Here is a 13,462-nt window from a genome sequence, read left to right as displayed (position 1 = left end):
CAAAAGCAGCAGCCCTTGCAGAGCAAGGGGAACAACTACTTCAAGTCTCAGAGCAAGTGACATTTGAAACTCTATTAGCACGCACCACGCTAACTAGCTAGCCATTTCACATCGGTTACACCAGCCTAATCTCGGGAGTTGATAGGCTAAGTCATAAACAGTGCAATGCTTGAAGCATTGCTAAGAGCTGCTGGCAAAACGCACGAAAGTGATGTTTGAATGAATGCTTACGAGCATGCTAGTGCCTACCATCGCTCAGTCAGACTGCTCTATCAAATCATAGACTTATTTATGACATAATAACACACAGAAATACGAGCCTTTGGTCATTAATATGGTCAAATCCAGAAACTATCATTTCGAAAACAAAAGTAGTATAACTTCTCATTACATTTCCATTACATTTCATTATAGTACAACGGTTTGATTTGTCTAATCTTAGCAATTTCTTCTTAGCTAGCTACATAGCCGTCTTTGTATCAAAGATAATTGCGTAATTATCGTATTTCGTCGTCCTAACGTAGTCTACACTGCTATCTGCCCAGCAGCTAGCTAACGTCTACCGTCTACTAGCACTGTAGAAACTATTACACTCAACTGAACGACTCGATTAGTGTAGTGTTAGCTAGCTACATAGTTGTCTTTGCTGTCTTCGTATCCAAGATAATTGTGTAGTTTAGATTGTGTAGACTTAGAGTGATTATCTTAATTTACCGAGGTTAGCTAGCCAGCTATTTGTCGTCCTTAACGTAAGAGATACTGCTAGCTAGCTAGCCAACAGCTAGCCAACGTCTACCGAATTAACTTCAACAACCCGGTCAACATTCCGCTTCGCTCCACAGGTAGTATCACATTTTCACTTCATTACAGTACAACGGTTTGATTTGTTTGATCGTAGCTAGCTAGCTGCATAGCCGTCTTTGTTCTAAGACAATTGTGTAGTCTAGAGCGATTTTCTAGGTTAGCTAGCCAGCTATTGTCGTTCTTTTAACGTAACGTAATCAACACTGCTAGCTAGCCAGCTAGCCCCCGAATAGCAGCACTGTAGAAACTATTACACTTGACGGAACGACTTGATTAGTGTAGTGTCAACAACGCAGCCACTGCCAGCTAGCCTACTCCAGCAGTACTGTATCATTTCAATCATTTTAGTCAATAAGATTCTTGCTACGTAAGCTTAACTTTCTGAACATTCGAGACGTGTAGTCCACTTGTCATTCCAATCTCCTTTGCATTAGCGTAGCCTCTTCTGTAGCCTGTCAACTATGTGTCTATCTATCCCTGTTCTCTCCTCTCTGCACAGACCATACAAACGCTCCACACCGCGTGGCCGCGGCCACCCTAATCTGGTGGTCCCAGCGCGCACGACCCACGTGGAGTTCCAGGTCTCCGGTAGCCTCTGGAACTGCCGCCAACAAGGCAGAGTTCATCTCAGCCTATGCCTCCCTCCAGTCCCTCGACTTCTTGGCACTGACGGAAACATGGATCACCACAGATAACACTGCTACTCCTACTGCTCTCTCTTCGTCCGCCCACGTGTTCTCGCACACCCCGAGAGCTTCTGGTCAGCGGGGTGGTGGCACCGGGATCCTCATCTCTCCCAAGTGGTCATTCTCTCTTTCTCCCCTTACCCATCTGTCTATCGCCTCCTTTGAATTCCATGCTGTCACAGTTACCAGCCCTTTCAAGCTTAACATCCTTATCATTTATCGCCCTCCAGGTTCCCTCGGAGAGTTCATCAATGAGCTTGATGCCTTGATAAGCTCCTTTCCTGAGGGCGGCTCACCTCTCACAGTCCTGGGCGACTTTAACCTCCCCACGTCTACCTTTGACTCATTCCTCTCTGCCTCCTCCTTTCCACTCCTCTCCTCTTTTGACTTCACCCTCTCACCTTCCCCCCCTACTCACAAGGCAGGCAATACGCTCGACCTCATCTTTACTAGATGCTGTTCTTCCACTAACCTCATTGCAACTCCCCTCCAAGTCTCCGACCACTACCTTGTATCCTTTTCCCTCTCGCTCTCATCCAACACTTCCCACACTGCCCCTACTCGGATGGTATCGCGCCGTCCCAACCTTCGCTCTCTCTCCCCCGCTACTCTCTCCTCTTCCATCCTATCATCTCTTCCCTCTGCTCATACCTTCTCCAACCTATCTCCTGATTCTGCCTCCTCAACCCTCCTCTCTTCCCTTTCTGCATCCTTTGACTCTCTATGTCCCCTATCCTCCAGGCCGGCTCGGTCCTCCCCTCCCGCTCCGTGGCTCGACGACTCATTGCGAGCTCACAGAACAGTGCTCCGGGCAGCCGAGTGGAAATGGAGGAAAACTCGCCTCCCTGCGGACCTGGCATCCTTTCACTCCCTCCTCTCTACATTTTCCTCCTCTGTCTCTGCTGCTAAAGCCACTTTCTACCACTCTAAATTCCAAGCATCTGCCTCTAACCCTAGGAAGCTCTTTGCCACCTTCTCCTCCCTCCTGAATCCTCCTCCCCCCCTCCTCCTCCCTCTCTGCAGATGACTTCGTCAACCATTTTGAAAAGAAGGTCGACGACATCCGATCCTCGTTTGCTAAGTCAAACGACACCGCTGGTTCTGCTCACACTGCCCTACCCTGTGCTCTGACCTCTTTCTCCCCTCTCTCTCCAGATGAAATCTCGCTTCTTGTGACGGCCGGCCGCCCGACAACCTGCCCGCTTGACCCTATCCCCTCCTCTCTTCTCCAGACCATTTCCGGAGACCTTCTCCCTTACCTCACCTCGCTCATCAACTCATCCCTGACCGCTGGCTACGTCCCTTCCGTATTCAAGAGAGCGAGAGTTGCACCCCTTCTGAAAAAACCTACACTCGACCCCTCCGATGTCAACAAATACAGACCAGTATCCCTTCTTTCTTTTCTCTCCAAAACTCTTGAACGTGCCGTCCTTGGCCAGCTCTCCCGCTATCTCTCTCAGAATGACCTTCTTGATCCAAATCAGTCAGGTTTCAAGACTAGTCATTCAACTGAGACTGCTCTTCTCTGTATCACGGAGGCGCTCCGCACTGCTAAAGCTAATTCTCTCTCCTCTGCTCTCATCCTTCTAGACCTATCGGCTGCCTTCGATACTGTGAACCATCAGATCCTCCTCTCCACCCTCTCCGAGTTGGGCATCTCCGGCGCGGCCCACGCTTGGATTGCGTCCTACCTGACAGGTCGCTCCTACCAGGTGGCGTGGCGAGAATCTGTCTCCTCGCCACGCGCTCTCACCACTGGTGTCCCCAGGGCTCTGTTCTAGGCCCTCTCCTATTCTCGCTATACACCAAGTCACTTGGCTCTGTCATAACCTCACATGGTCTCTCCTATCATTGCTATGCAGACGACACACAAATAATCTTCTCCTTTCCCCCTTCTGATGACCAGGTGGCGAATCGCATCTCTGCATGTCTGGCAGACATATCAGTGTGGATGACGGATCACCACCTCAAGCTGAACCTCGGCAAGACGGAGCTGCTCTTCCTCCCGGGGAAGGACTGCCCGTTCCATGATCTCGCCATCACGGTTGACAACTCCATTGTGTCCTCCTCCCAGAGCGCTAAGAACCTTGGCGTGATCCTGGACAACACCCTGTCGTTCTCAACCAACATCATGGCGGTGGCCCGTTCCTGTAGGTTCATGCTCTACAACATCCGCAGAGTACGACCCTGCCTCACACAGGAAGCGGCGCAGGTCCTAATCCAGGCACTTGTCATCTCCCGTCTGGATTACTGCAACTCGGTGTTGGCTGGGCTCCCTGCCTGTGCCATTAAACCCCTACAACTCATCCAGAACGCCGCAGCCCGTCTGGTGTTCAACCTTCCCAAGTTCTCTCACGTCACCCCGCTCCTCCGCTCTCTCCACTGGCTTCCAGTTGAAGCTCGCATCCGCTACAAGACCATGGTGCTTGCCTACGGAGCTGTGAGGGGAACGGCACCGCAGTACCTCCAGGCTCTGATCAGGCCCTACACCCAAACAAGGGCACTGCGTTCATCCACCTCTGGCCTGCTCGCCTCCCTACCACTGAGGAAGTACAGTTCCCGCTCAGCCCAGTCAAAACTGTTCGCTGCTCTGGCCCCCCAATGGTGGAACAAACTCCCTCACGACGCCAGGACAGCGGAGTCAATCACCACCTTCCGGAAACACCTGAAACCCCACCTCTTCAAGGAATACCTAGGATAGGATAAAGTAATCCTTCTCACCCCCCCTTAAATGATTTAGATGCACTATTGTAAAGTGGCTGTTCCACTGGATGTCAGAAGGTGAATTCACCAATTTGTAAGTCGCTCTGGATAAGAGCGTCTGCTAAATGACTTAAATGTAAATGTAAAACATTTATTATTTCAGTGAAATACGGATCCGTTCCGTATTTTATCTAACTGCATCACTAAGTCTAAATATTGCTGTTACATTGCACAACCTTCAATGTCATAATTACGTAAAATTCTAGCAAATTAGTTCGCAATGAGCCAGGCGGCCCAAACTGTTGCATATACCCTGACTCTGCGTGCAATGAACGCAAGAGAAATGACACAATTTCACCTGGTTAATATTGCCTGCTAACCTGGATTTCTTTTAGCTAAATATGCAGGTTAAAAAATATATACTTCTGTGTATTGATTTTAAGAAAAGCATTGATGTTTATGGTTAGGTACACGTTGGAGCAACGCAACGACAGTCCTTTTTCGCGACTGCGCAACGCAGCGATTATATGCAATGCAGGACAAGCTAGACAAACTAGTAATATCATCAACCATGTGTAGTAATAACTAGCGATTATGATTGATTGATTTTTTCTATAAGATAAGTTTAATGCTAGCTAGAAACTTACCTTGGCTTCTACTACATTCGGGTAACAGGCAGGCTCCTGGTGAGGCAGGTGGTTAGAGCGTTGGACTAGTTAACCGTAAGGTTGCAAGATTGAATCCCTGAGCTGACAAGATAAAAATATTGTTCTGCCCCTGAACAAGGCAGTTTACCCACCGTTCCTAGGCCGTCATTGAAAATAAGAATGTGTTCTTAACTGACTTGCCTAGTTAAATAAAGGTGTAATATATATATATATATATATATAAAAAAAAATCTGTCAGTGTGCGTAACCTTTACTTAAACTAGGAAAGTCAGTTAAGAACAAATTATTATTTACAATGACGGCCTACCCCTTCCAAACCCGGACGACGCTGGGTCAATTGTGCGCTGCCCTGTAGGACTCCCAACCACGGCCAGATGTTAATTATGATTTTTATTTCACCTTTGTTTAACCAGATAGAACAAGTTCTCATTTACAACTGCAACCTGGCCAAGATAAAGCAAAACAGTGCGACAAAAACAACAGAGTTACACAAACAAACGTACAGTTAATACACAATAGGGGAAAAAAATGAAAAATCTACATACAGTGTGTGCAAATATAGAAGAGAAGGGAGGTGGGCAATAAATAGGCCAGAGGCGAAATAATTACAATTTAGCATTAATACTGGAGTGATAGACGTGCAGATCATGTGCAAGTAGAGATACTGGGGTGCAAAAGACCAGGAGGGTAAGTAATAATACGGGGATGAGGTAGTTGGGTGTGCCATTTACAAATTGGCTGTGTACAGGTACAGCGATCGGTAAGCTGCCCTGACAGCTGATGCTTAAAAGTTAGAGAGGGAGATACATTTCAATCTCCCTTATATCTGTTCCAGTCATTGGCAGCAGAGAACTGGAAGGAAAGGGGGCCAAATGAAGTGTTGGCTTTGGGGATGACCAGTGAAATATACCTGCTGGATGTGATACAGCCTGGATTCGAACCATGGACTGTAGTGATGCCTCTTGCACTGAGATGCAGTGCCTTAGACCGATGTGTCCGTGTGTGTGATAACTATTTAACTAGACTGCTTAAAATGCCACAGAAATGTAAAATATTGGTTATCGGTAGGGTTGCAAAAACAAATTCCAAGTTTTCCAGAAATCCCAGTTGGAAGATTCCTGGATTTCCTGGAGTTTTCCAACCAGTATTTCTGGAACACCTGGGAATTGAGTAAGTTACCGGAATTTTGCAACCCTAGTTATCGGTCAGGTAGCCTAGTGGTTAGAGAGTTGGGCCAGTAACCGAAAGGTTGCCTGTGAACAAGGCAGTTAACCCACTGTTCCTAGGTCGTCATTGTAAATAAGATTTTGTTCTTAACTGACTTGCCTCGTTAAATAAAAGGTTACATTTTTTTTATTACCAGTATCAGTTTTTTTTGGCAAAGAAAATATTGGATATCGGTATCGGCCAAAAATGTCATATCGGTGCATCACTACTCTACACATTTCCGGATGAACTATTACCCCCTTCCAGACACCAACCCCCAACAATCACAGATGAATCCACCAAGAAATGCATAGTTCAGAAAACTCTAGGGAGAATCCTCTCACCTCATCGAGGTCAGTGAAGTTGATCCTCTGCCGGAGACGTTCCAGCTCGGCCTGATCGGGCACCGACATCTGGGTGGCGTACTTGACGTGGGGGAAGGTGTGAGGGGTGTTTGTCCTTCTCCGCCCCGTGCCAGGTGTGGACTCCGGTGAGATGTCATTGGTCAGCCGGCTCTCCGCCACACTGCCGGCTGAGAATTTCTTCCTGTTCTTCTCCGTCGAGCGGTTGGCCTTCTTCTGCTGGATACCCCAGTCCTGAGGGGGGACAGGAAGCTCAAAAGGGGTGTAGGGTGAAGTTATCCCTAAACACTGATCTTGGGTCAGTTTTGCATTTCCTCCCCACAAAGGTTTCAGGTTAGGATTGAGAGAGGGGGATGCTGATCTTTGACATTTACCTAGGGGAAACTTGAACCTGGAGTTCAAGGACAGAAGCTCATATCCACATGTTTTATGTAATGCCATGTACTGCACATCATGGTTGCCCAAAGAGGACACACTACAATAAACTTGTAATACACTATTTCAAATCCATGTCTTGCTTTGGTCAGCATTGTAGGTAGACTGAAAGACTAGAGCTAGTCAGTGAGGGGGATGAATCCTTACTAAAGCTGTAGATACTACAGTACGAGACATAATACCCATAAAACCTAGCGGACAAACAGGGAAATAGTTCCAACTGTTTTTGCACCATTCATTTTTCCCCATAAGGGTTTTTAGAAACACGTCAAATAAGGACTGTTTCGTGTCGATGAATGGTGGGAAACTGATTGGAACCATTTCCCTGTTTGACCTCTAGGCTATGGGTATTATGACACCTCCACTGTGGGGCTATATATCCACAAACGACTTATGCAATCACAAAGATTGTTACTTTCGCAAATCTCCAGTTAGGATTTAGCCTTTAAGTGTCCATTCTCAATGGTCCCAAATGCCACCCTATTCAGCAGTACCCTACTTTGACCAGGACCCATAGAGCTCTGGTCAAAAGTAGTGCACTACATCAGGAAAAGGGTTCCATTTGGGACACAACCATTGTCTCTCGTCTCCTCTGTACCATGTTGTTGAGCCTGTCCTCCAGGCTGCTGCCATTGGTAACGGTCCAGTTGTGAAGCTCCTGCTCGTCTGCGCAGTCGTCAAAGGGGGAGCCCCCTGTCGCCATGTCCTCCTCCGCTCCGCAACTGTTGGGTCGTTGACATGCATCATCAGTCAACACTATAGAACGGCTTTGGCCTGGAGACTCTTTCCTACTGGCATACTGTAAACAACTCATTTACTCACACACTCACCAGGTTTTCCGTTAGCCGGTAATTGTTGGCTTTAGGACAATTAAGAAGATAAAATTGTTGCCAGCCAAATTGAGCAGGAGAATAAAATAAAATCCTCCCAGTGCAAAAATAATGCTTATATTAATTGATGGAAATACATTTCAGTCGTACTAATTGTCTATTAGGTTATTTTGTTAAATTTAGTGGAAATAAAATTGGGGTCTGTGGCGCAGAAATATCAGCTCACATAACTTCACTCAACTTTCTAGAGCAGTGGTCACCAACCGGTCAATCATGATCGACCTCCAACGTACTCTGTGCACAGGAGTAACATGAATTTTTGTATAAAAAGAAAATTGAGACAGGCTTGAATAAGCTAAGTAGCCAATAGGCAGAGGGTATCATTATCTCTGATTCGCTGTAATAATGGTATGACAATAACGCATTTTATTTTGTAAAGTCGTTTCTTGCGTCAAACAGCATTTTCAGTCACCTTGTCTGAAGGACAAGTTGATTGAGAGGTTATTGTCAAGCCCTGCATGTTTTTTTCCCAAAAGTCTCATGGAATCCTACACTGAATACCACACATTGGCTGCTACTGTAGGCTGAGAGAGAACAGCTATTTCCATGTTAAAATGTTATGGGACGCATGTGTCATTGTTTGATGCTAGGCCACTCTGGCAGCCTACATTATGATCAAATAGCCACAGTTGCCTACACACATGGCCACTATTAAAACTAACTTACAGCAGATACATTGGTTGTAATGTATAATTTCTTACCTGCACACAGCGCCTATTTTGAGCAGAATAACGCTTGTCGACTGCACTAGAGCTGCAAGCAGCTCCTCAGCTCGTTGTTGCTGGAGTAAAACATGTACTTTAATAAGACCAGTCATTGGGCAACAATTCTAACACAGTCACCTGTTCAAAACGGTTTTGATGGCCACAATTAAAAATATCTAATATTTTTATTTCTCAACTGACAATTGCAACGTGCCTCCCATTTAAGTACAAAGGTAACAGTAAGCATATGATCTACACGTCACCCACCACTTGGCAATGTGAGCTGGCGGCAGTATGCATTTGGAAAACATACATAATTGTCTGAAACCTAAAAATGTTTATTCATATTATGTGGCATGTTTAACATTGCTACAAAGTAGCCTAGAAAAAAATCTGACCATAGAAACATGGAATCAATTATTTTTTATAAAAATACTTCCTCATATGCCATTTAAACCAGCATCTCTCCTGTTGGGTTTCATATCAAATCCCAGTTATATTAGCAACCTAAGTTTCTAACAGAGATCGTCATCTCTGTCACATATAGAACCGCTGGCATCAGGTGCGCTGTTTGTAATGGTGTTGTTTTCCCAAAAATGGCATTTTAGCACATTTTTGAAAATAATGCTTTAGTGTCTGCTTCATTAAAGGAGTTGGATGTTCTGTTAAGATGAATACCATAATCAAAATGTTTGTCATTCTGAGCACAGTGAGTGGACGTCCTAATGGGTTATACACACAATGCATAACATTATAGCTCAGGAACATTTCTCAAATTGAAAGCAAATTAAAACATATCAGGTCACGTTGTCTGGGACACATTTTCCAAATGGAAAATATACAGAGGTGTGTTTCTTTAGTATCTACATCGTTATGACATTCGTTATGACATTAACAGAGTGCATGACTCTAGTGTTGTTTGTTGCTTTCAGAAACAGCCTCCAGTCCGAAACGGTGCCTTGTTCGGAGGAATGTTCCTGCAACTAAGCAACAGTCAACATTCACAGACCTTTCCCCTAGGACAAGTATTAGAGTAAACTAAACCATAACATGTGAAGCATAACGTTAATAATCCAACACACCAACACTAGCTTGCCACAAACCAGTGTATGACTTATTTATGACAAAGCTAATAGTAATAAACATTACCGATTTCAATAACGTTACCTTACCTATCGATTACTTACCTGTGCGGTGTATTCAGTCACCCACTATTAATTGGTTGGTTTGCTATTGGAGAGGTAGCGGATTGAGTAAGGATTTCTTGATGACTAACAGTAGTTAGCTAACTTCACGACAAAAGGCGCGGTTTAGTCTAGATGGATTTGCGTTAAACCTCTGCAGTGTAGACTACTAGAAGTCCCGGTCAAGTTTACGAAATTCCCTCCAATTCTGTGAGTTCGCAGGAGCCAACTGTCACTAGCAACAACTAGCCCCCCTCTGAGAACTTCTAACGTAACAAAGTATGGGGACAAATCGATGCGGCCTATTCATCATGTGGGATATCAAATGTAGCTATGCAATTCTAAACTAGTTTACATTTGGCTTTGTCACTGTTTGGCAACATGAAGTTGAACGCCATGGTAACACCCCCTACCTTCCTCGCGAAAACTGGGGGTGAAATTCCGATAATGGAAAATACGTTGAAGGCTAACTAACGTTAATTGTTGCATTCACTGCCCTTGGAAAGTTTGAACAATTGATGTTCAAAACAAAAGCTTATGTTCAATTCGGGGGGGGGGGGGGTACTGTCACTTGCTAGTAGGATTTAAAGTTAGCTAGGAATTACAATACCTTGCTGGCACTGGCGTAGGTAACGTCAACTTGTTAGTAGCTAACGTGACCTTTCTAGGTAACGTTAGCTATCTGGCCAGCTAAAAACAAACAAGATTTCACGGCCTGACAAGATAGCTAGCTACCTACTTAGTTATTGTTTGCTATAACCGTTTCAAAGTGAGTACACGTAGTTCGTTAAATACATTAGCTAATCATGACTCCTCGAAAATAGAGCACCAACCGAGTTTTGTTTTGGGTAAGGGGGTAGCTAACTTGCTAGCGAGCTGCGTGATGATGCTAAGTTAGCGAGCTGGTGGTGAACCACTTGCCTTGGCTAATAAAAGTAGTGGAAATAAATGAATTACCTCAGTGAGTTTTTTGAGAAATTATCGTAACACGTTATGATCAACGGCTCATTCTAAGGGCCATGAGAAGGCTGGTTTCTCAATGAATAGAAATAAGTCGCTTCGGTGTTGTTGATGAATCCCCTCAGTCAATGTACGTTGTCCGCCCAGTGTCAGCCATTATATTCCCTGTTCAAAGAGGCGGAGTGATATAAAATAGTAGTGCTACTTGCACAAGAGAACCTCATCATCAATACGGTTATGTTTTTCCTCAAATGCACACACACACAGATGTAAGGAGTATATCAAAGTGCCTGTAATTGTGTGTACAATATTGTTAGACAAATGTACAGGCAATGGCACCCCTATTGAATAAGGTACTATTTGGGCTCTCGGATGGTTAATTATTGTTACGTTACGTTGCAATAATGTCAGTGTTTAGCCTAAAAGTTTAATTTTGAACAGATCAATTTTAATTAAATTTAATCAAATCGGCCAATGACTTACAGTATTCACTCACACTAGTGTCATGGAAGCGTGTAAATATTCAAACTGTTACTAGCTGTAATTATATGATAAGCAAACAGACCCCTTTGTGAATCAATAGAACCTACCCTTATCATCTGAGCTGAAAGTTTGCCACGCACATACACATACATTTTTTTCTCTCCCTAAAATATATATTAATAATACATTGAGACCGGAGAGAAGTATAAAAAAACACCGCAAGATCTGCTTAAGTTTACAGAATGATGTGCCCGACCACCAATTTACAACTGCACTCTTTGCTACAACTCCACCCAGCGAGATGCTCTGCCATCCGATGAAAAACACAAAAGAAGACGACAGCGCAAAAGTAGAATTGGAGGCGAGCATACATCGGTGTAGGCGAGTTTTGATTGGGACTAAAGCAAACCAGACGGCATCATTTACTTGTTTTTATTTTATTTACGGATAGCCAGGGGTATGTTCCAACACCCAGACATAATTTACAAAGGAAGTATGTGTTTAGTGAGTCCGCCAAATCAGAGGCAGTAGGGATGACAACAGATGTTCTCTTGATTCGTGTGTGAATTATACCATTTTCCTGTCCTGCTAAGCATTCAAAATGTAACGAGTACCCTTGGGTGTCAGTGAAAATGTATGGCGAAATACTTCTATTTGGGAGTGTGGTGAAGTTAAAGGTAAAGTAAGGTACAGAGACGACTTACTTTACACCACTGCTAAGGTTATCTGAAGTTTGTAGTGGCTGTTTAAAGAAAACTGAACCATGGTTTACAGTTTATTTTGGCCCACCACTTTCAGGGCGAGGAACAGTCTAACTTCAAGTTGTAAAATAGTGAAAACAGAATGACACGGTAACATCTTCTCTCCTGCTAAGTTTTTTATTTTATGCCCAATATAATTGTTTATATTTCAACGATATCTGTACAGCCTTATCATTCATCTGAACTATTACTATATACGGGAGATAGATTATTATATTGATTCCGTTTACATCACACTCACCAGCTCAAAACACCATCCAGCGGGTGGCGTTGTTGTCTATTTCTGGGCTCGCCACCCGCCGAAAGCTCAAAAGAAGACGGCAGCGCAAGCAATTCTGCAAGTCGAGGCGAGTTTGGTTTCGACTGAATGCGGAACTACCTGTCCTCTGAAAATGGCTAAACTACAGTCTTTGATTGTGTTTGTCAATGAACGTTTAACAGTGGCTCCAGTGGAGATTTTAGACGTTGTAGAGAAAGTCTTCGCCGTGTACCAGGAGGAGATTCCCAGATCTGAAGATGAGAATGACCGGCTACGGAGACTTCTGCGGATCACACCAGAAATAAAACAACGTAGAATAGACTCCCTCCATTCCTCTCTCGCTGACTCTGAGGAGGAGGTAATCCCTGAGCAGCAGCTCCCATTCAGATTAAAAAGGAACAGGAGAATCTCAGGACCAGTCAGGGGGTTGGGAAGATTCAAGGGCTAGAGGCTGACCTCGTAGAGTTCATATACACTCCTCCCTGTGTGGAAAGTGAATGTGATCAGGAGGATCAACTTCAGTCCTTGACTCTTCCCCAAACGGGGAAGCACAGAGAGAGTGACCCTAAACCAGGGATTATCAATCCACTGAAGATGTCTAAACTACAGTCTTTGTGTGTGTTTGCTAGTTTAACTGTGGCTGCAATAGAGATTTTGGGAGTAATGGAGAAAGTGGTAGAGGAGTACCAGGTGGAGATTTCCCAATTTAAAGAGGAGAATGACCGGCTAGGGAGACTGCTGCGGATCACACCCGGAATAAAACGATGTAGAATAGACCCCCTCCAGTTCTCTCTTGCTGTCTCTGAGGAAGAGCCCCCCACCCCAGAGCAACAGCACTGTGAGCAGGAGTGGAGCTCCAGTGTGGGGCAGGAGGACACAAAGCCCACACAGATTAAAGAAGAACAGGAGGAAATCGGGACCAGTCAGGATGTAGGGCAGCTTCAGGGACTGAAGGCTGACATCATAGAGTTCATACTCACACCTCCCTGTGTGAAAAAATGAATGTGATCAAGAGGATCGCCTTCAGTCCTTGACTCTTCACCAAACGTTGAGGTACAGAGGGACTGGGTCTAAACCAGTGAATCTCAAACCTTTTGTCACTGTGACCCACCTTGACAATCCCTGTGACCCTCCAGATAACCAAGACAATGGCTCCTGCCACAGATCAGCCGCAAGCTGCGATCCAGTAGAACTTGACAGCAGCCCACCATTGGATCCCAACCCACCATTGAAGAAACCCAGCACCATGTCTAAAAAAACCTCTCACCTGGAAGAGATTGAATCGCAAGGGGACCCTAAGCAGGCGTACACAGACTCATACAGGAGAGAAACCCTTTAGTTGCGGTTCCTGTGAGAA

At 44.9% G+C, this 13,462-nt stretch overlaps 1 protein-coding gene across 1 annotated transcript in view; it reads right to left on the bottom strand.

Annotated features, from left to right (window-relative positions):
* The window catches only part of LOC135506785 (pericentriolar material 1 protein-like), a 42,486-nt gene extending 31,719 nt beyond the window's left edge, over positions 1-10,767 (bottom strand). The window contains 3 exon segments of the mRNA XM_064926162.1: positions 6,412-6,663; positions 7,463-7,586; positions 10,600-10,767. Coding sequence (XP_064782234.1) covers positions 6,412-6,663; positions 7,463-7,567 — 357 coding nt within the window. The 5' untranslated portion in view covers positions 7,568-7,586; positions 10,600-10,767.
* Positions 10,768-13,462: the final 2,695 nt, after the last annotated feature.

The sequence above is a fragment of the Oncorhynchus masou genome, chromosome 20 (assembly GCF_036934945.1).
Source record: "Oncorhynchus masou masou isolate Uvic2021 chromosome 20, UVic_Omas_1.1, whole genome shotgun sequence".
Classification (NCBI taxonomy): Eukaryota; Metazoa; Chordata; class Actinopteri; order Salmoniformes; family Salmonidae; genus Oncorhynchus; species Oncorhynchus masou.
This window is presented reverse-complemented; position numbering and strand designations above follow the sequence as displayed.